The following is a 23,041-nucleotide window of genomic DNA, read 5'->3' on the forward strand; positions in this document are numbered from 1 at the left end:
TCATAGCTGACCAGGTCTTAAAGACCACTTAAGTTGTTTTAAAGGGAGGGTCCAGAAAACACTCTTTGTAGAAGCCAGAGAGTGGAATGCTTGAGCCAGCAAGTGGGGATGGGACTCTACCATTGACTTCCACCCCAGGGTATCAGAAACCTCAGAAGCATGAAGTGTAATGAAATCCAGGGTCTGAGTCTTCAGGCGTTCCATGCTATGGAGGTCAGCCAGGATGAGAGTGTGTGCAGCATTATCTACCGAGAGCTTCCTGCAGAGGGCATCCTCACAAATGAACTTCAAGCCCTCCAGGCCATACTTGTCAGCAGCAGCCAGCAATTTAGTAGCCATGGAATGGCTATGGAGATATGGTGCCTTCCCTGTGTAAATGAAGCCCGTCATCTCCTTGAAGACTTGGGGATCCAGGTCATGGATCTCAACACGGTACTTTACACTCTCCTCCATTTCATGTTCAAACATGGCTCTGAACACTGGAGAGAGAGCAGCTAGGATGGCTTTGTGAGCCCTGAATTCCTGCCCAGCTACCACCAGGCAACAGTCTGTGAAGAGGGAATTCTCCCACAGCTCCCCTAGGTCATCTGCCATTGTGCACCTTGGATTATGGATTGCAAGTCTTATATTCTGTCCAGAAACCCTTAAGGAGTCTTGGACCATGCTCACCTTGCAGAGGAGGGTAAGTCTGTCATCCAGTAATAGTGAATGGGTTTGAGACAAGAGGAAATCTCTAAGGATGAACTTGTTAAATCCAAAGGCTTGGTTAGGCAAGACATTATACAATCCTGAGGTCTCTGCAACATTGCATGTTTCCCCCTTTGCATTTAAGATACAAATTTGAACCTTTGCTGAAACTGTGCTCTTTTCACATCTGATCGATATCAGGTGAAGTGACAGGTAACCTTTGCTTTCTTCATCAAGCCCATCTGGGTATAGTTTCAAACACCATTTCACTTTGTCTTCAGCGTCTGATGAGAACACTGGACTTGTAATATATTCCGACATTCCTTCAACAAGAAAAGAGTAGTTGCTAATGGTCCATCTATAGCAGAATTTCCGGTTGCTACTCTGTCTGTAGTCCCAGCTCTTGGCTTCCCGGTCCCCTGACATTTCTGCTTGAGGTACCTTGGATGAAAGAATGGAACCTGAAAGGAAGAACTCAAAATTATTTACTCTTTACCCTATAAGATACGATTATAGATAATTTTAGATTTAAATTTTACCTTCTCTTAAATTGGCAATTCCATCATGTTGAAAACTTGTCTGTCTAAAATTTCTAATGACTTCAATATTAGTTTTAGAGAAAACTGTGTAAGTCTTTTGTGGCTGCTAAATCATGTTAAAACTCTCTCCTTTTCACTCTCTCTCTCCACATTTCTCATCCCTGCTCATCTCCCCTTTCCATGCTCTAATTTAACTCTATTCTATACTAAAACAGTCCTATGGTTGGTATCTCAGAGAGACAGGATACTTCTGCATGGACCCACCAGAGTACCACTCCCACCCTCATCACAAAATGCCTCTAACAAACAACTCTAGGGAACAGATTGCTCCCTAGCCCTATCCCGCTATTACCCAGCAAATTGGTAAGCTCCTTCTCCCACACTGGTCAGAGAAAATATCCCCTGGTCCCAAGTAAGGGGTAATTAGTTTGCAGCCATCCTGTTGTGTCCTCGTGCTAAAGGACATTCAGTCTTTATGAATGAACTCCTTGATGACTTTTCTTTAGGACATTTCCCTTGAATGAGATTTTCCTCTATCCTCTGCCTCATTTCTTTTTCTCACTGCTTTGAAACCAGTGATGTGGGTAAATCGTTCTGCATACTACAAACTGGCCTGAGTTCACAACACCCTAGTTCCCTGCTTGACCACTTGGTGATCTGGCCCTTCTGTTTTCTAGTTATTAATTTATACACAGCATGCTGATAGAGGTAATTTATTACTTTAACTCTAACCTAGACAGAGTATGTCTTTACAGTCACTCCCAGATTTCCTACTGGGATGCCTCCCACTCAAAAAGAATCTAAATTCTAATGCTAATTTTGGCCTCAATATCCACTAGGCAATAACTCTATATGGATATTTAAAGACACTTGAAAAATAGAGAATTTTAAAATTCTCTCTCCATCCTTCCAGAAGAATGGCAATATTTCTACTTAGGCTCCACTATCACAGCCTCCTTCTCTTACCCCTTTATTTTTTTGCTCTCCCTCCCTCACATAGGAACAGGGACATGCTGCCTAGAGTGTGGTATGATAACCACTGAGAAACAGGGCTATCCTTCTCTTGCCATTTTCCCAGTGACTGACTCTAGCCTCCTCTCTCTGATGTACCCCTTTCTTTCTGGCTCCCAGCCATACTCAGTCCTTGGGGCCCAAACCCTCTTGTTCTAGAGTAGAGGTGCAGACAGACAGAGCACAGAAGCAGGCCCTGGCTCTTATTTCACCTCTGTTCGCCAAAGGTCTTGCTCTCTTACTCAGCCTTGCTTGTGCACTGCTCACAGAAGGTTGAGCTGTTCTTCAACAAAGACCCCACAAGGAAAGAGAACTTCAGATCAATCTCACTTATGAACATTGATGCAATACTCAACAAAATTCTTGCAAACCAAGTCCAAGAACACATCAATACAGTCACTAACCATGATCAAGTAGGCTTCATCCCTGGGATGCAGGGATGTTTTAATATACAGAAATCCATCAATGTAATCTACCATATAAACAAACTCAAAGAAAAAAACCACATGGTCATCTCACTAGATGCTGAAAAGCATTTGACAAAATTCAACTCCCCTTCATGTTAAAAGTCTTGAAAAGAACAGCAATCCAAGGCCCATACCGAAACATAATAAACGCAATATGCACCAAACAAATAGACAACATCAAACTTAACAGTGGGAAACTTGAAGCATTCCCACTAAAATCAGGGATGAAACAAGGCTGCCAACTCTCACCCTACCTATTCATCATTGTACTGGAAGTCCTGGACAGAGCAATTAGAGAGAAAAAGGATATAAAAATAATACAAATTAGAAAGAATGAAGTAAAAATATCACTATTTGAAAATGACATGTTTGTATACTTAAGTGACCTCAAAAATTCCACCAGACTACTCCTACAGATGAAAAACAACTTCAGCAAAGTGACTGGGTATAAAATTAACTCAAACAAATCAGTAGCCTTCTTCTACTCAGAGGACAAACATGCAAAGAAAGAAATTAGGGAAAAGATACACTTCACAATAGTCACAAATAATATGAAATACCTTGGTGTGACTCTATCTAAGCAAGTGAAGTAGTTGTATGACAAGAACTTCAAATCTCTGAAGAAGGAAATCGAGGAAGATCTCACAATATGGAAAGATCTCCATGCTCATAGATTAGAAGAATCAACATTGTAAAAATGGTCATCTTGCCAAAAGCAATCTACAGATTCAGTCAAATCCCTATCAAAACACCAACCCAATTCTTCATAGAGTTGGAAAGAGCAATGGGTAATTTGATCTAGAATAACAAAATACCTAGATTAGTGAAATCCATCCTCAACAACAAGAAAATATCTGGGGAATCACTATCCCCAACCTCAAGCTATATTACAAGGCAAATGTGCTAAAAATTGCATGGTACTGGTACAGAAATAAGCACCTGGATCAGTGGAATAATATAGAAGATCCAGAAATGAGCCCTCACATATATGGTCACCTGATTTTTGATAATGTAGCTGTAAACATTCAATAGAAAAAGGACAGCCTATTCAACAAATGGTGTTGGTCCAACTGGCACACATCATGCAGAAGAGTGAAAATAGATCCTTTCTTATCTCTTTGTACAAAGCTCAACTGCAAGTGGATCAAAGATCTCCACATTAAACCAGGTACACTGACTCAATTAGATGAGAATGTCGGGTAAACCTTAGTACACATAGGGAACAGGGGAAAGCTTCCTGAGCAGAACACCAACGGCAGGTGCTGTAAGACCAAAGATCGAGAAATGGGACTAAATGAGACTGCAAAGTTTCTGTAAGGCTAAGAACTCTGTCAGAAAAACAAAATGGCAGCCAACAGAGTGGGAGAAGATCTTTACCAACCCCACATCAGATAAAGGCATAATATCCAAGGTATACAAAGAACTCAAGTAGCTAGACACCAGAGAATCAAACAACCCTATTAAAAAATGGGTTACAGAGCTAAACAAAACGTTCTCAATCGAGAAATATCGAATGGCTGAGAAGCATCTAAGGACATGCTTGACATCATTAGCAATCAGGAAAATGCAAATCAAAACAATCCTGAGATTCCACCTCACACCAGTCAGATTGGCCAAGATCAAAAATTCAGATGAAAGCAGATGCTGGCGAGGAAGTGGAGAAAGAGGAACACTTCTCCACTGTTGGTGGGGTTGCAAACTAATACAACCACTCTGGAAATCAGTCTGGCGATTCCTCAGAAAACTGGACATAGTACTACCTGAAGACCCAGTTATTCCACTTCTGGGCCTATGCCCCAGTAAAGCTCCAACATACAACAAAGACATATGCACCTCAATGATTATAGCAGCTCTATTTATAACAGCCAGAACCTGAAAAGAACCCAGATATCCACCAGTAGATGAATGGATACAAAAATTGTGGTACATTTACACAGTGGATTACTACTCAACTATCAGAAACAATGACTTTATGAAATTCTTAAGAAAATGGATGTATCTAAAGAATATCATCCTGAGTGTGATAACCCAGTCACAAAAGAACAGACATAATATGCAGTCACTGATAACTGGATATTAATCCCAGAAAGCTCTGAACACCCCGGAAACAACCCACACACTGTGTGAAGTTCAAAAAAAAAAAAAAAAGAGAGAGAGAGAAAGAAAAGAAAAAAACATTATGTTTACTCCTTACACACCAAGAAAACCTTGACTAATTCCAGGTTACATCCAGTTTTACACGTACTTTATGCTCATTGTAACTAGTAAGATCTTAATGCACAATATCAAACCTTATAAAAAAAAAAGCCATGCGATGACAAAAATGTGTTTGTATATATTTATGCAAAAATGCTTAAAATTTGTGCATTTATCTTTGTTTTTTTAAAATAAAGTTCTTCAATTTAAAAAAAATGTGATATATTTACACAATGGAGTACTACTCCGCTATTAGAAACAATGACTTTATGAAATTCCCAGGAAAGTGGATGCATCTATAGAATATCATCCTGAGTGAGGTAACCCAGTCACAAAAGAACAGACAAAATATGCAGTCACTGAAAATTGGATACTAGCCCCAGAAAGCACTGAATAGCCCAGAAACAACGCATAGGCCATATATTGCTCAACAAAATTAAAGGGCAAAAAGTGAAAGCCTCAGTCCTTCTTAGGAGAAAAGTAAAGTGTCTAGCACCTTCTCAGAGTGTAGTACACCTGGACCTTAAATCATTTATACTCCAAGAGCAAAGAATATAGTCTAGTGGCAATTTTTGGTATTCAAAAATCACTATGTTTAATCTATACACACCAAAAACCTCTGAGTGTTTCCATGTTACATTCAGTTCTACATGTACTTTATGCTTATGGTAACTAGTGAGATTTCTATGCATACTATCAAACTTCTGACACCTCCAGAGAAGCAAACCGAGGGCTCCAGTCTACATTCGGACACAGACTCTTCAACCCACCCTGCTTCTTCTAAATACAGATTGTACTGCAATTGCTGGATGGCAAGGAAACAGCCAATTCTCTTAAGACTGAACAACATTCCATCCACATTTTTTCAATTTCCCAAAGACACGTGTAGATTGTCTTGAAGCTGTTGGTATTTTAATGTTAATTCTGCTTCCCAAAGAAGGGCTGGCTGCCTATTCACATTGACTCCACCTGAACTTCCCATTTTAATTAGTAAAATAAAGGAAAGCCAGTGCCTGGGTGGGGCAAGAGTTCGGGCTGTGAGGTCAGAGAAGGTCACAGGATGGAGGGTGAAGGTCTTGGCAACTTGCAGTTTCCCAAGGACCAGCTAGACCCAGGTGATGTTAATTGACATTAAATAGCTATGAATATTAAGGATTTTATAAGTCTAGTATCTCATATAGAAAGGCAGTTTATATCTTTGTCTATTTGGTGTAATCTTGTTGTGTAGAGGGTTTGTGGATTGAGTGTTGAACATATAAACATGTATGAAAAGCTATCAGGCTGTAGAGTTGTGTGGGATTTTGGGATAGAGAAACACCGGGACTGAGGCAGAGAACATGCAGTAGGAAACGGCCAAGGGACAGGAGTTATGGGAACAGAGTGAGATCCAGGTGGTGGCTTGGATGGTCTACCTGAGGCTCCATATCAGGGTCAGTCCTGAGGAGTGAGACATCAGGGCCGATAGATAAACTTGTTTTTATTTAATATTTACTGCAACAGACACATTTTCCCTATATCTGCAGGAAGCAGCTAAACATCATAATGAACCTATTCCTGCCCCACCAATGTCTCTGTCTAATTTTTCCTTTTATACAAATTAATCCAAGATTAGGAAATATTACCATTCCTTCCAGGCTACATCTGGCAACAGCCTGGTAGGCCTGACTCACTATAAAAGGGGATGTTTGCCCCTTCTCACTCCATTAATCTCTTAATTTCTCTTACTCTCCCTGACTCTATAACCCATTTCTCCCTCACTCCCCTTCCCACTCCCCCCCTTCTCCCCGTGTTCTTGGCCAACAACTCTGATTCTCGTCTCCTCTCTCTCTCTCTCTCTCTCTCTCTCTCTCTCTGTCTGTCAGTCTGTATGTCTATCTCTCTATATATCTATCTCTTGCCAACTCTTTCTCTGCCTCTACTTCTCTCTACTTCTACTCTTCCCTAACCATCTCCCCTTCTTTTTTTCTTATGCTCTAAAAACCTCGATTATATACTAAAGCTATACTAAGTACATGTACAAAGCTCTATCTAACTTTGAATGAGCTTAGAAAAGGTTACACATTCTGATTTCATATAAATTATATTAGTCAAGGTCCTATAATGAACATAAGAATAACTTCCTCCCTATCTATCTATATACATCAAGTGAGAGAGAGAGAAAGAGAGAGAGAGAGAGAGAGAGAGAGAGAGAGAGAGAGAGAGAGAGAGAGAGAGAGAGAGAGAGAATATATAAAGTTAAACTGAAGAATGAGGTCCAGCTAATCCAACAATGACAAAAGCCAGTACTTACTTAGTCCACAAGGTTTGAAGTCTCAGGAGTTCTTTAGTATATACCGCAATCCTGAAGAAGAAGGTTCTAATGCCAGTGAAGAAATGAGCTTCCTAATAAGCTGAGAGCAAGCAGGCAAAGACACAAAGCTTCCTTCTTCCATATGTTTATAAAGGCCTCCAGCAGAAGATATGGCCCAGTTGTAGGTGTGTCTTCTAGTCTCAGGATATGGATTAAAGGTTTGTGTTTTTCTGCCTTGATACCCAGATTAAAGGAGTGTGTTTTTCCACCTGAAGAGTCTGTATGAGCAGGATCTATCTACCTGAACGTAAGCAATTTTTTTTAAATATAGAAGTATGCCTTCCAGTATTGGACTTTATTAGTACTGGAGGTAGTCCACATGGGAATAGGGGTAGCCTTCATCAGTGTATTTGGCTTACTGTGGTCAGTCTTCCATAAATGAAGGGATCATGTCATTCTCTGCACAGCTACTATTAACCCTTGCGCTGGTCTTACACTAATTCCTGCCTCAAACATCATAGGGAGAGATGTGTTTTCCTTAACTTGTCAGAAGTGTGGGTGATCACAAAATGAAGGGCCAGTTGAAGAACTCCTATGTGATGGACAGGAAGCAGAGCCCCAAACCTGTGAAGGTGGCTTTCTTCTTTCCTGTGTTATTCCAATTACACCCACAGACCTTGGGATGACTTCTCCCAATTTGGTTGGTGATCTTGTACTGTATTTCCCTCTCAGGAAATCCTCTTTGGAAATCCTCTTCAGACTTGAAACTGCAGCCCTTGCTCTGCTAGTCCTGAATAGGGAGAGAGTATTCTTACTCCCAAGGGCTGCAGCATATAATCAACAGATATCAGAGAGTGGGGTTTGTGATGTCTGTTCTTATGTAAAGTGACATGTAAAGCTCTGCCTACATATCTCACCTCACCAGGTTCTCATGTTTAGAGAGACCTCAGAGCCTAGAGGACACAGAAAAATCACAGCAATAATATCAGATCAGCAGCTCTTACCTTTCCTGCATGTTTGGTCCAATTTGGCTTATCACTCATTATTGAATAAATCAATCAATTGATTTTGATTCCTCTGCTAGATGTATTGCAAACTATGAGCATCAGTGAGTCTGTATCTGGTTCTTTTGTGGCCTTGATAGGAGCAGGCTTCTGTAGGGTGGAAGTTGCATCAGGAGAACTGAGATCCCCCTGGGCAGGAATTATAGGCTTAGTTCATGAACTCTCAGTATAGAGGGGAACAGCTGTAAAGTTTTTTTTTTTGTTTTTTTTTTTTGTTTGTTTGTTTGTTTTTTGTGTTTTTCAGGGAGGTGGAAGGGAGGAGTGATTTCATGGGTGATCTTCCAGAGTCAAAAGAATTCTGTACCACACCAGAGGAAGGAAGCATCCTTATACCTAAGAAGCAAGTAGTCATTAATAAAAGCCAGACTGACAAATGCAGATATATATATATATATAGATAGATAGATAAATGATAGATAGATAGATAGATAGATAGAGACATACACAGAGAGAGAGGGAGAGGGAGAGAGAGAGAGAGACGGAGAGAGAGAGAGAGAGAGAGAGAGAGAGAGAGAGAGAGAGAGAGAGAGAGAGAGAGAGAGGAGGGAGGGAGGGAGAGGGAGGGAGGGAGGGAGGGAGGGAGAGGGAGGGAGGGAGGGAGGGAGGGAGAGAGAGAGAGAGAGAGAGAGAGAGAGAGAGAGAGAGAGAGAGAGAGAGAGAGAGAGAGACAGTGACACAGAGAAACAGTGATACTACACAGACAACTACTGGTGACCACACACATCCAGACTCCTGGACAGAAGGAAATCTGATATCTTTCAGTTTCTGGACACTGATGTCTGAACTGAAGATGCCTTAGCCATAATTACCTCCGGGCAACTTTCAAATATTTCTCTGTAAAAGAAAGTTTTATTTGCATGAACTAATTATTTTCTTTGAGGCTTTCTCCATTGGTCTACTGACTCAGGACTAGTTCTGGAAGGTTCTAGCCTGAGTCAAATCATGTTAGGCTTAGAATGTTCTCAGCTTCTGATACTCACAGCTAATTAAACCCATCACCTTCTGGTTCTTTCTCGTCTCTGGCTGCCTAATTTAATCTGGCTCAAAACTCCTCTCCACTGTATCTAATTCGGTCTGGCTCTTCACAGTTCCCCTTGAATTGCTCACTTAGTCTCATACTAACTTTGACAATATGTTTGAATCTTCTGTCTTCCCACTCTCTGTCTTGTTCTTTCTTTACCTGTGTCTCTCCTGCTCTCTCCTCAACCTCTCTCCATTTCCCTATCCCAGCAAAACTGGCTTCTCTCCTTTTCTCACTGCCCTGATCTCTTAAATAGCTTCTCTTTGCCCTCTTTTCATAACAGTTGGGCATATTCTTTCCTGTCTAATCCTTCTCTGATTTTTCACTCTCTCTGTACACTGGTACTTTATTCTATATACTAACTTTACCTTCAGTGTTTGGAATTAAAGGTGTGTAGTAAGAGTTTGCCTGTATTCCAGCCAGAGTGATTAAAGGTGTGTGCCAAAGCTGAGCCACTCCACAACTAAAAAGGTTTTTTTTTTTTTTTACAGTAAGCAACACAATTTGGGTGTTCAAAGTATGATCAAATATGCAATAACAGTTTCCTTTTGGGGTGGAGATGTCAGCCTCCTCCTCACTGTTTTGGGAACAAACTGGAGAAGGGAAATCTTGGCAATCTTTTTCTCAAGTTGAGTACCCTCTGGAATTCCTTGACCATTGCCCTCTACCTTGCCCTTAGGGGCTCAGGACCTTATTGTCTTAAAGTGTAGTCTCTGGAAATTCTATTGAGCCTCCAGGAATGTTGTAGGGTGTTCTTGTGAGAAGTCTGTTAAAACATGAATGTATTTTCAATGGTATTTTCACTTTTAAAAATTTTTTTATCTTATATATGTCATCCAACAGCAGGTTTTCCTTCCTGCTTTCATCCAAGTTGCTTCCCCACCCCCAATACTCCCTCTTCATTGTCCACTGCTTTGCTCCTGTTCAGAAGAGAACAGGCCTCACCAGGATGTCTACCAAACATAATGAGTTACAATAAGACTGGCCCATGTTCATGTACTAAGGCAGGGCAAAGCAACCCTGTTGAGGGGAAGAGGTCCCAAAAGCAGCCCAAAGAGTCAGAGAAATGTATCTTGTAATTATAGAAAACAATCCATGCCATGTCCGGTTACTCATCTGTACTGGCTGGTTTTGTGTGTCAACTTGACACAAGCTGGAGTTATCACAGAGAAAGAGCCTCAGGTGAGGAAAGATCTTCATGAGATCCAGCTGTAAAGAATTTTCTCAAGTAATGATCAAAGGAGGACCCAGCTCATTGTGGGTGGTGCCAACACTGGGCTGGTAGACTTGGGTTTTTTAAGAAAGCAAACTGAACAAGCCAGAGGAAGCAAATGGGTAAGCAACATCTCGCCATGGCCTCTGCGTCTGCTCCTGTTTCCTGACCTGCCTGAGTTCCAATCCTCACTTCCTTTGGTGATAAATAGCAATGTAGAAGTGTAAGCTGAATAAACACTTTTCTCCCCAACCTGATTTTCATTGTGATGTTTGTACACAAATAGAATCACTGACTAAGATACTTGCTAACTGTGGTCTCACCCACCCCACGGTTTGTGTGGCTAGCAAGGTTCTAAAAATGCCCAGATTTTTCCAGAAAAACTGCACTCATTGGCTAGCTAGTAGAAAGCTGTTTGCCAATGCTACCTGTTCTGGTAACCCCATAAAAATGAAAACTCCAGAGGCTTATAATTTATCAGCCAGATTGATAACAGTAAAACCTCAACTCTCAAAAGACCTGCACAAAGAACTCAAAACTCAACTGACTCAGATACACACTGCAAACCTAGATGGGGCAAATGTTCCCTACATTACTCTATTGTCCTTCTAAAATAGTCATACTTCCCTTGGCTTTTTTAGGCCAAATGGTTCTGGTCCAACCTTTTCCTCCACCTTCTCTCAACCCCCTATCTCATCTCTCCCTCTCCATCTCTGTCTGTCCCATCTCTAAAATATTCAGCTCTGCTCACTATTTCCACTGCCCAATCACAGCCTCTAGTCTTAAGAAATCACTTGACTGTACCTGAATGTGCTTTTGAGGGGGCAGAACATACAAACAGCAATCCACAACAAAGACAGGCCCTTCTCCCACTGTTAGGAATTCCACTCAGAACACCAAGCTACTCAACCATAACATATATGCATATGGCCTAGAGTCTGAACCCATGCTAGTTCTCTGATTGTCCATTTAGGCTCTGTGAGCTTCCATGGGTCTAGGTTAGGTGAGTTGATTCCGTGAGCTCTGTACTTGTGGTATCCTTGACACATCTACCTCCCAAAATCCTTCCTCCAGGCTTTGCAGGATTCTCTGACTTCTGCCTAATATTTGGTTGCTTGTAGGTCTCATCATTTGCTCCTATCCATTGCTGGATGAAGCTTCTCTGGTGATGTATGTGCTGGGCTCCTATCTGTAAATGTGGCTGAAAACCATTAGTAATCACTCCATTTACTTGTTTCCCAGTTGTTTTTGGTTCTAACATAGGTCTCTGGACTCTCTATCCTCTAGTCCCTGTCCCTTCAGGCAGATCCAGGAATGGGTTCCTGCTTGAGGCATGGGTCTCAGGTTGTACCAGTCACTCACAAGTTTTTGATTCTCACAATTTCTGTGTCATTATTACCCTAGGACACCTTCCATGTGGGATAGATTGTAGGTTTAAGGGTTTTGTTTGGTCTGGGTTGGTGTTCTAATCCCTCTATTAGAAGCCCTACCTTGCTACAGAAGATGGCTAGTTCAGGTTTCATATCTCTGCTCAGGATCATTGCTAGGCTTAACTCTGTAGATTCCATGGAGTTTCCACTGCCCAGGATTTCTTTCTCACCACTAAAATGATTGTGAATCCCACTGATCTCTCTCCTCCTACTCTCTTCTTCCAATACATTTCCTCACTTTGCGTTATTAATTTCCACATTAAACCAGGCCCCAGAAAGTCTCTTCTCCTGTCTCTTTCTGGAATGATGCTTGTATTCAACACTTGAGATCTCCTTGGTATTAAGGCTGTGGCTCTGACGTATGATTATCCTATGCTTTACATCTAATATCCACTTTCAAGTGAGTTCATTCTATGTGTGGGTTACATCAATTTCTGGTGCACTGTATTGTTATACAAGAATGAAACAAAAGAAGAAATGATCCTTGGAAGATAGTATGAATCCAGAAACAAATGATCAGAAAACATGTAAATAAACACCAGAACTCATATACTAAATACTACAGAGCAGCCTTTTCCCAGAACATTCTCAGACTAGATCAATTTAAACACAATTGGGAGGCACATAGTATAATTGTATTTGGGAATACATAAAAGAAAGAATAAGGTCATAGGCAGATTCAGGGCACACTAAGAACAGGACTAAGTATACCCTTTAACCAGATCAGGTTCTATAGCTATGTGCTTACATATACCAAAAATAAACATGAAGAACAACCTAGAGAATGCAATGCACTTGAGGTAAAAAGGCCTTTGCTTTGTTTCTGGAGCATTTATAATGACTCTCTAAGGTATTGCTCACCACATGCCATTCTTTTGACAATGTTCCTACAATCTCTCCCTTCCATGTTCAGAATGCCAACTAAAAGCCCAGTATCTTTCACAGCATTTTGAAGAAATCTTCCCTAACCTAATGATGATCATATACATATAAAGCCTAAAGAACTTCAAATAGATTGGAGCCAAAAATAAATTTCTCCTGAGAAATACCAGTCAAAACGCCAAATATTCAAAACAATGAAAGAATACTAAAAGCAGGAAGAGATAAAGAACAAGTAACATATAAAGGATAACTGATCAGAATTGCACCACACTTCTCAATAGAGACTATAAAGCTAGAAGATGCTGAACAGATGTCATACAGACACCAAAAACCCCAAAGCCAGCCTAGGTTACTATATCCAGCAAAACTCTCAATTACCATAGATGGAGAAGCCAAGATAATCCAGGTTAAAACCAAATTTACACAGGACCTGTCCACAAATCCATCCCTACAAAAGATAATAGTAGGAAAACTCCATAACAGGGAAGAAAACTTCAGCCTAGGGGCAAAAAAGAAAATAATTTTCTTGCAATGAACCCAAAAGAAGAAAAGCACACAAACATAATTCTACCTCTAACAACAAAATAACAAGAAAAACCAATCACTATTCCTGAATATCTCTTAGCAACAGACTCAATTCCTCAATAAAAAGACATAGACCATTAGACTTGATATATAAACTGGACATGTAACGGGAGTTCTTCTACCTGCCCTCCATTTTGTGAACACTCAGACTGCCAAGAAAACACTCCTTCTCTGATTATGGCAGGAATCAGTTTAAGACCAGCTCAACTGCAGGGCAGGGCTTTTTTTTCATTTTTCTTTCCTTTTTTTTTTTTTTTTTTTTTTTTTTTTTTTTTTTTTTGCACTTAAGATGAAGTAGATAGATCCAGTTTAAATACAAACTTTGGTTAGGAAAGCATACACCTATAATCTGAGTCTTAAAGCCGAAAGACACACACCTTTAATCTAGATCTTGACTAGAGGACACACTATTAACTCTGTCACACCTTCTGCTGGAGGACTATATAAGCACATAGAAGAAGGAAGTGCTTTGTATTCTTGCCTGTTTGTTCTCATCTTACTAGCAAGTACATTTCTTCACTGGCATTAGAACCTACATCTACAGGATTCCAGTATATACTGAAGAACAGCTGAGAGCTCAAACTTTGTGGACTAAGTAAGTACTGACTTTTGCAATTGTTATATTAGCTAGAACTCAGCCTGGTTGCTATTCTCAAATGTCTACATTCTATTTTTAATAGATATTTTATATTTACATTTCAATGTTATCCCTGTTCCCAGTTTCCTCTCCAGAAACCTATTGTATCCCTCTGCTTCACTGAGACATCAGGCCTTTAACAGGCAAAGAACCTCTCCTCCCATTGATGTCAGACAAGGACAACCTTGGTTATGTATGTGGATGGAGCCTTGGGTTCCTCCATATGTGCTCTTTGGCTGCTTATATAGTCACTAGGAGCTCGGGGTGGGGTCAAGGATCTTGTTTTTTGATAGTGTTGTTCTCACTGTAGACTGCAAACCCTTTCAGCTTCTCCAATCTTTTCTCTAACTCCTATATAGGGGACACTGTTCTCAGTCCAATGGTTGGCTGTAAGAATCCACAACTGTGTTTGTCAGGCTCTGGAAGACCCTTCCAGGAAACAGCCATATAAGACTCCTGCTCAAAAGCACTTGGCATCAGCCTTAGCATCTGGATTTGGTGTCTATATATAGGATGGATACCCTCGTAAGGCATTCTCTGGGTGGCCTTCCCTTCAGTCTCGCATCCACATTTATCTCACTATTTATTCTTTTGAGTATTTTGTTTCCACTTCTAAGAAGGACTGAAGCATACATACACACTTTAGTCTTCCTTATTCTTTAGTTTCATCCGGTCTATGAACTGTATCCTGGGTATTCAGAGATTTGGAACTAATGGCCACATATCACTAAGTGCATAGCATATGTGTTCTTTTGTGATTGGGTTGCCAAATTCTGGATATTTTCTAATTCATCCCTTGCCTAAGAATTTTATGAAGTCATTTTTTTATAATAGCTAAGTAGTATCATACTGTGCAAATGTACCATATATTCTGTATCCATTCCTATGTTGAAGGACATCTCAGTTCTTTCCAGATTCTGGCTATTATAAATAAGGGAACTATGAACACAGTGGAGCATGTGCCCTTGTTGTATGTTGGAACATCTTTTGGGTATAAACCGGGGAGTGGCATACCTGAGTCCTGAGATAGTACTATGTCCAATTTTCTGAGAAATCATTGGACTGGTTTCCACAGTAGTTGGACTAGCTTGTAATCACAAGCTCACTGAAATAGTAATCATCTTTTACGACATCCTCCCAGCGTCTACTGTCATGTGAGTTTTTTATCTTAGCCATTCTGACTGTGGGGAGGTGAAATCTAGGGGTTGGTTTGATTTGCATTTCCCTAATGACTAAGGATGTTGAACATTTTGAGACTTCTCAGCCATTCAGTTTTCCTTAGTTGAGAATTCTTTGTTTAGCTCTGTACCAATTTTTAATAGGGTTATTTGGTTCTCTGCTATCTAACATCTAGGTTCTGTGTATATATTGAATATTAACCCACTGTTGGATGTAGGATTGGTAAAAATCTGTTTGTTGCCACTTTGTCCTATTGACAGTGTCCTTTTCCTTACAGAGCTTTGTAACTTTATGAGGTCCCATTTGTTGATTCTTGACCTAAAAGAACATGATGAAGAGTCACTTATTCTGATAGTATCAATAAGTTAAAGGGATGAATCAAAAATCAGAAACACTTGATTTATCCTGAGGAATAAGCACCTTTGGAGCCAGACTTATAAGAAAGCTGGTAGTGGCTGAGTTAATTGAATCTCTGTGAGGACTATTGTGTCCTTTAGACTATATATCTAACACACAAACTGAATAGATGAGAGATACAGGCAGAGTTCTACACTTATTTTACATAAGGGCAGTAATAACAAAAGCTTAATCATTGATATCTGTTGAATATATGCTGCAGCCATTGGAAAACAGCCACTTTTCTCTCTTTTCAGCCCCAGCAGAACAAGCATAGGAGTTCCAAGTCTGCAGAGGACAGAACTCACCAGTGGAGGATGCAGACTATGAGGTACTGATATGGTGAATCCTGACAACTAAAGTGGTTGAATTAAGAAGCATTTAGGATATTCTTAAAACACACCCATAAGTGACTCTGAAAACAGGTTTCCAAGAACAATTTCTGAGGGAGAAGTACAAGACTAGTAACCAAATTGGGAGAAGTCATCACAAGGTCTGTGGGTCTGAATGGAACAACACTACTGAAAGAAGAAAGCCACATTCAGAGGTTTGGGGCTCTGCATCCTGCCTACCATATAGGAGCTCTTCTAACTGCCCTCCATTTTGTAAACACTAAGACTTCTCAAAAGTTAAGGACAACACTCCCTCCCTGATCATGTTTTATGGCAGGAATCAGTGCAAGAGCAGCACAAAGATGAATAATCACCATACAAAGATTGACAAGGTCCCTTCATTTATGGAAGATTGACCCCAGTAAGCAAAGCGCACTGCTGATAGATATTCTTCCTGTCTGGTCTACCTGTGGACTTAGGTAACTTACAAAACTAGTGCAAGATTTTAAAAATTTTTTTTTGGCTTAAGTTGTAGTAAGTATGTCCAGTTCAAATATAGACTCTTTGGGTAGAAAAACACACGCCTTTAATCTGAGTCTTGGGGCAGGAAAACACACCTTTAATCCAGATTTGAGACTAGAAGACACACCCTTAACTGGGCCACACCTTAGTGTAAGTGCAGCACAAAGGTAAAGAATAGATGTGCAGACATTGTCTTGATCCCTTCTTTTATGGATGTTTGACCACAGTAAACATAGCCTAGTGATGTCTTTCTTTTTTTAAGATTTATTTATTTATTTTATGTGAGTATACTGTAGCTATTTTCAGACAGACCATAAGATCCCATTACAGATGGTTGTGAGCCACCATGTGATTGCTGGGAATGGAACTCAGGATCTATGGAAGAGCAGTCAGTGCTCTAACCACTGAGCCATCTCTCCAGCCCCCTAACCCCATTTCTCCTATCCTGATCTGAGTTACCTCCAGAACTAAGGAAAGCCAAAAACTGGATTGATAACTTTTACTCTTTTTTTTTTCTGCTTAAGTTGAAGTAGATAGATCCTGTTCATACAGACTCTTCAGGTGGAAAAATATACACCTGAGTCTTGAGGCAGAAAAACATACACCTTTAATCTACATCCCTGGACACCTTCAACTGGGCCACACCTTCTGCTAGAAGTTTATATAAACACATAGAAGGAAGCTTTGTGTCTTTGCCTGTTTGCTTTCATCTTACTAGCAAGCATATTTCTTCACTAACATTAGAGCCTACTTCTTCAGAATTCCCATATATATACTTAGAAACATCTGAGCCTTAAAACTTGTTGACTAAGTGAGTACTGACTTTTGCCATTGTTGGATTAGCTGGATCTCATTCTTATGTATTTTTTTCCCAAATATCCACTTTCTACTAATATAGAGGAATTTATTCTGGATTTTCTTTACAAATCCCTAAATAATACAATATACTTAAATTAGAATGTATAACAATTTTCAAGCTCATTCAAAGTATGATATAATAACTTCTGTGTTTTCTGAAATGAGAGCCAGGATATGTTGGTTAGAACCAGACATGGTGAAGGTGGGAGGGGTGGCCTGGAAGGTCAGCGCTGAGTCATCCCTTCAACTCTGGGACCAGCCAGAGTGTAGAATAGAAATTTTTATTGATTAGTATATAGTTTATAGATTATATATACACATACACACACACACGAGAGAGAGAGAGAGAGAGAGAGAGAGAGAGAGAGAGAGAGAGAGAGAGAGAGAGAGAGAGAGAAGAGAGAGAAAGTGAGAGAGACAGAGAAACAGAGAGAAACATAGAGAGACAGACAGAGAGTTTTAACAGTCACTATGAACCTGTATTGTTTTTAGAAGAACAAATGTTGAAACCTAGAAAGAAAATTGCAGGAAAATACAAGTATCCAAGATCATAGAGGGGGCAATTTAGAAGAAATTGAAACTAACATCTAAAGTGTACTTGTAATTGTATCCTTTAAGATGAAGAGTAAATAACTTCTAGTTCTTCTTTCAGATCAACTTTAACCTCCAAAGAACCTCAAGAAGAAATGTTTGAGGACCTGGAAGTCATGAGCTGGGGCTATACACATATCAATGTTCTGAAATTCTGCTATGAGTGGAACATTACCAACTTTTCCTTTTGCATGGAGGGAATTCAGAAAAAGATTACAAGCCCAGTGTTCTCATTAGAGGTCAATGGTAAGGAACTGGGATGGTGTTTGAGAGTGCACCCAAATGGGATTGATGTAGAAAGCAAAGATTATCTGTCAGTTTACGTGGTACTGCTCAGCTGTCCAGAGAGTCCAGTTTGGGGAAAGTTCCAGTTCTGGATCATAAATGCCAAAGGAGAGAAATGTCAAACGATGAAGAGCCCCGGTACCATGAGGTTTCTGCAATATGAAACTGGGGGATTCGATAAGTTTATACTTCGAGACTTTCTTCTCTCCCATCAACATTGTCTTCTTCCTGAAGACCGGCTCACCCTCTGCTGCCAGTTGAGCATAGTAGGAGCCTCTGTTAGCATGCCTGGACAGAACAGGGCACCTGAAATCAAGGATCCAAGGCACATGTTGACAGATGCCCTAGGGGAGCTATGGGAGAAGTCCCTTCTCACAGACTGCTGCCTGCTGGTAGCTGGGCAGGAATTCAGGGCTCACAAGGCCATCCTAGCAGCTCGCTCTCCAGTCTTCAGAGCCATGTTTGAACATGAAATGGAGGAGAGCATAAAGAACCATTTTGAGATCCATGATCTGGATCCCGGAGTCTTCAAGGAGATAATGGGCTTCATTTACACAGGGAAGGTGGCACCACACCTTTATAGCCACTCCATGGCAGTTGGTGTGCTAGCTGCTGCTGACAAGTATGGACTGGAGGGCTTGAAGGTCATGTGTGAGGATGTCCTCTGCAGGAACCTCTCTGTGGAGAATGCTGCACATATTCTCATCCTGGCTCACCTCCACAGAACAGAGCACCTGAAGACTCAGACCCTGGATTTCATTGCACTTCATGAATCTGAGGTCTCTGAGACCTTGGCGTGGAAGATAATTTCAAAGTCACATCCTCACTTGGTGGCTCAAGCATTCCACTCAGTGTCTTCTACCCAGAGAGTTTAATTATAATTGTAACTAAAACAACTAAAGTGATTTTCAGAGCTGGACAGACATGACCTACACCTGTCTTCCAACAGCAACAACCACTGTTGTTACCAGTGACTTCTGGTTAGACAGTGGTATGGCTAGAACATTTACAGTGGGAAAGGCAGTATGGTGGCTCAGGCTAAAACACCTGTGATACGTTAATATGGTGGATGAAGGAAGGGCAGCACTGAAATCTGCAACACTCTCCTTGACATTTACCCTGATGTCTAATGCCTTAGAAACTGGTATTCAACTTGCCTGAAGCACAGCCCAGCTGAGCCTTTTTGGAGAAATTTCTCTGCATTGGACTGAGCAGAATAGATGATCAAACATGTGTACTAATGTAGATATATAATTTTTCACCCAACTTATGTGTATTGTTTAAATTAAATATTTTTTCTTCCAGCTTTCTAGTATTTATCCTGTTGATTGGGAGCTGTTTTAATGCTCTAAGACTTTAATAGTTTCATTTAATATTTTTAAGAGAGTGAGAAATCATGACTTGCTATTGGGTTCTGTACAAGAGTTTTGACTTTTTCCCATTTAATTTGATGTTGACTATGGGCTTGTTCTATACTACCATAAATATATTTAGGTATACCACCTGTGCCCAGTCTCACAAGAAGGAATGCCGTTTTAAAGACGTTGCCTGGACTCATTTGAATGATTGTTTTGTTTTCCTTCTTGTTTGTTTTTCTCTTTCAGTTGGTTTATGTGGACACTTATATTTTTTTATTTTTTATATTGAAGCATTTCTACACATAGTGAGACAAAACCTATTTTTTGTTGTAAATGATCGCTTTAATGTTTTCTTAAAATCTGTTTGCAATTATTGAATGTGTATTTTTGCATCAGAGTCCATAAATGAAACTGAACTGTGGTTTGGGAATCAGTGCAACTGTAATTTCACAAAATAAATTTGGCAAAGTTCCTTCTGTTTTTATTTTGTGAAGTAATTTAAGGAGTATAGGCAGTAACTCCTCTTGAAATGGCTGGTAGAATTTTGCGTGAAAAACATCTGGCCCTTCTCTCTATTTTTTATTTTATTTTTTTGATGGACAGATTTTAAATGGCTGCTACTATTTTATGGTTGTCTGCCACTTTCAGTGTACGAAGACCATGTGATTTGAACTGGGGTAGTGTTTCCTTTGCCAACTTAGGTGCCTTTGTTTAGGGCACACATGTTCCCCACCCAACACAGCCTTTACTCATAACTGTCACCTCCATCCCATTTGCAGTTCTGCCTCTCTCCCCCATATAATTACAGCACTGTTCCTCCATATTTTCCAGCTCCCCATCTTATATTCACTTGTCATAGTGGCAGAGTGTCAACAGAGTATGTAACTATCTACATCTTTCCCAAACACCTTTACATGCAAATATTGAATGCAACAAGATAGTCTGGATCAAAAGTATTGAACTAGTGCTGAGACTCTTCTTTCAGACTTGGCTGTTGCCCATGGTCAGAAGATGCTGTGACTAGGCAGGGATTTGAGGGATGGGTTCTGTACCAGCTGTTAGGTGCTGCCCACATCTCTGCCCACCTGAGAATCATGGCTGGGTGCAGGGAAGGGGATCACGAGGTTCAAACTTTTTGCTTGTATCTTGCCCACAGCATCAGTGCCTCGAGCTGTTGTGTCAATGTTTCCTATGGTATCTTCTGACCCTGAGATGCTCACTTTGGTCTCTTGTATTCTGTTGGTGATGTTTACATCTATGACTCCTGATCTGTTTCCTAGATTTTCTATCTCCAGTGTTGTCTCTTTGTTTTCTTTATTGTTTCTATTTCCATTTTTAGATTTTGGGTAGTTTTGTTCAATTCCTTCACCTGTTTGGTTTATTTTTGTGTTTTCTCTTTAAGGGCTTCTACTTGTTTCCTTGTGTTGTCTTGTATTTCTTTAAGGGAGTTATTTATGACCTTCTTAACCTCCTCTAACACCATTATGAGTTGTGATTTTAAATCAATATCTTGCTTTCTCTGGTGGGTTGGGATATAGAGGACTTGCTGTGGTTGCAGAACTGAGTTCTGCCCTTTGAACTTGGTTTCTGTTGATTAGGAACTTGTTCTTGCCTCTAGCCATCTGCTTACTTCTGCTGTTAGCTGCTCTTGCTGATTCTGACAGTGGCTTGACCCTCAAGTAAGCCTGTGTATCAACACTACTGGGGGATAGCAACCTCCCAGACGGTCTGGGTAAAGAGAGCTGTGGCACAGGGTCTGCACAGGGTACAGACTTAAAGCAGAAAGATCCTGTCCCATACTGCTTCTTGGTTCCTGTGTCCTGAAGGCTCTGGGCCAGGCGGGGGGGGGGGGGGGTATGTTCCTCTTGGGCCAGAAATTTGAGCAGTGGTGGTCTCACCTTGGCTCTCAAATGTGTCAGCACTCCTGTGAGATTGGCTTTCTATCAGTGGGGTCTGAGTCCAGATTGCTCTGGCACTGGTTCAGCTCTGGGCTCAGGCCGATACCAGAATCCAGGGGTTGTTTTGTTTTGTTTTTTATATTGTTTGCTTTCAGATTCTGAGGAAAAGAACTGAAGTGTATATTTTACATAGAAAACAAACCCGGCCCAGGTTCTTCCAGCATCCCTCAGTCACTACCTAACATACAGGACTGGAACCTTGTATTTACCAGCCCAAGGAATAGGCTGCCCTTTCCCCAGAGGCTATATATATATCAGATATTATTGAGCACTCTCCTTTCCCTCTCTCCCTCCCCCGTCTCTATTCCCCTTCCTCTCCTTCCTCTTTCTCCTTCTGGCACATGTGCCCATTCCTTCTCCTTACCTACCCCTATCAATGTCAACATCCCTGGCCTCCTTTCTTTGTGCCAGTGAACTTGGAGCCTGACAGAAACTTCCCAGTAACCCTGATTTTAATATATTCTACTCTGGATTGAATCATCTCTTTTCACCAGTAAAGAAATAACCAGTTATCAGGTTTTTTATGTAAAAAAATACATTTTAGATATTAGCCCTCAGTCAGATGTAGAATTGGTAAAATCTTTTCTCATTTTCTAAGCTGCTTCTTCGTCCAAATGACAGTGTTTTTTCCTTACAGAAGTTTTTCAGTCTCATGAGGTCCCACTTACTAAATGTTGGTCTTTATGTTATCGTTATCAATGTTCTGCTCAGAAAGGCTTCTCCAGTGCTATTCCCGACTTCCTTTTTCTTTCTTTCTTTTTTTTTTTTTTTTTTTTCTTTTTTTACAGTGTACATACAATCATTTAGTTTTACCTGCACCATTTGTTAAAGAGATTCAATATGTATTTCTGGCATTTTGAAACCAAAATTCAATACTGATATTTGTGTGGATTTATGTCTGGGTCTTCAGTTTGATTCCATTGATCAAAAAGTCTGTTTTATGCCAATTCCATACATTTTGAGGGTTCCCAAGCTGGATAATGGGCAGTATAACATTGCCCATATGCTATTCTTTTATCAGAGAATATGGCAAAAATGGGTCCACTCTCTACCCAAATCAGACTTATTCTTACTCCACTACATAGAAATAAAGATGATTCATGATAAAGCCAGTTAGAGTTTTGTTTCTTTGCCATAGAACTGGCTTCTCAGGAATAATGTGATCAGCAGTCTATTAATCTAACTGATAAGGTTCGAAGGCATTTGTCACCACTTCAGTACTTCTTCCCTTTGTCCTTTCCCCAAACCACCCTCTCCCATACACCAGGTATAAAAGCTAGCCCAGATATTTCATTAGATTAGCAGAATTTTACACCTATGTGTTCACTGCCTTTTCAGACCGTACTCCCCAGGCACACAGATCAAGAGCTGGATGGACTAAAATTGACTTGTCTGAAGGCAACACTGGAATCTGTTCTGTGTAATTTTAAAAATCCACACTACCTCTGGCTAGGTTCTTGAATTGGTAGCCACATGGGTCGGGGACATCCTCCTCATTCTCCATCTTCTCCTCCTCCTCCCAGCTCTGGCTTCTCCCTTT

At 40.5% G+C, this 23,041-nt stretch overlaps 2 protein-coding genes across 2 annotated transcripts in view; one reads left to right on the forward strand and one right to left on the reverse strand.

Moving 5' to 3' along the window:
- LOC308420018 (TD and POZ domain-containing protein 5-like) overlaps nucleotides 1-23,041 on the reverse strand; it is a gene marked incomplete at both ends in the record, with an annotated part of 68,521 nt that continues 45,480 nt past the window's right edge. Inside the window, one exon of the mRNA XM_080915982.1 lies at nucleotides 1-587. Coding sequence (XP_080772108.1) covers nucleotides 1-587 — 587 coding nt within the window. The remainder of the gene's footprint in view (nucleotides 588-23,041) is intronic.
- LOC308419564 (uncharacterized protein) overlaps nucleotides 662-23,041 on the forward strand; it is a gene marked incomplete at both ends in the record, with an annotated part of 55,058 nt that continues 32,678 nt past the window's right edge. The window contains 3 exon segments of the mRNA XM_080915334.1: nucleotides 662-682; nucleotides 15,855-15,928; nucleotides 17,962-19,038. Of these exon segments, the coding sequence (XP_080771460.1) occupies nucleotides 662-682; nucleotides 15,855-15,928; nucleotides 17,962-19,038 (1,172 nt within the window).

Source organism: Micromys minutus (genome assembly GCF_963924665.1).
Source record: "Micromys minutus genome assembly, chromosome: 4".
NCBI lineage: Eukaryota > Metazoa > Chordata > Mammalia > Rodentia > Muridae > Micromys > Micromys minutus.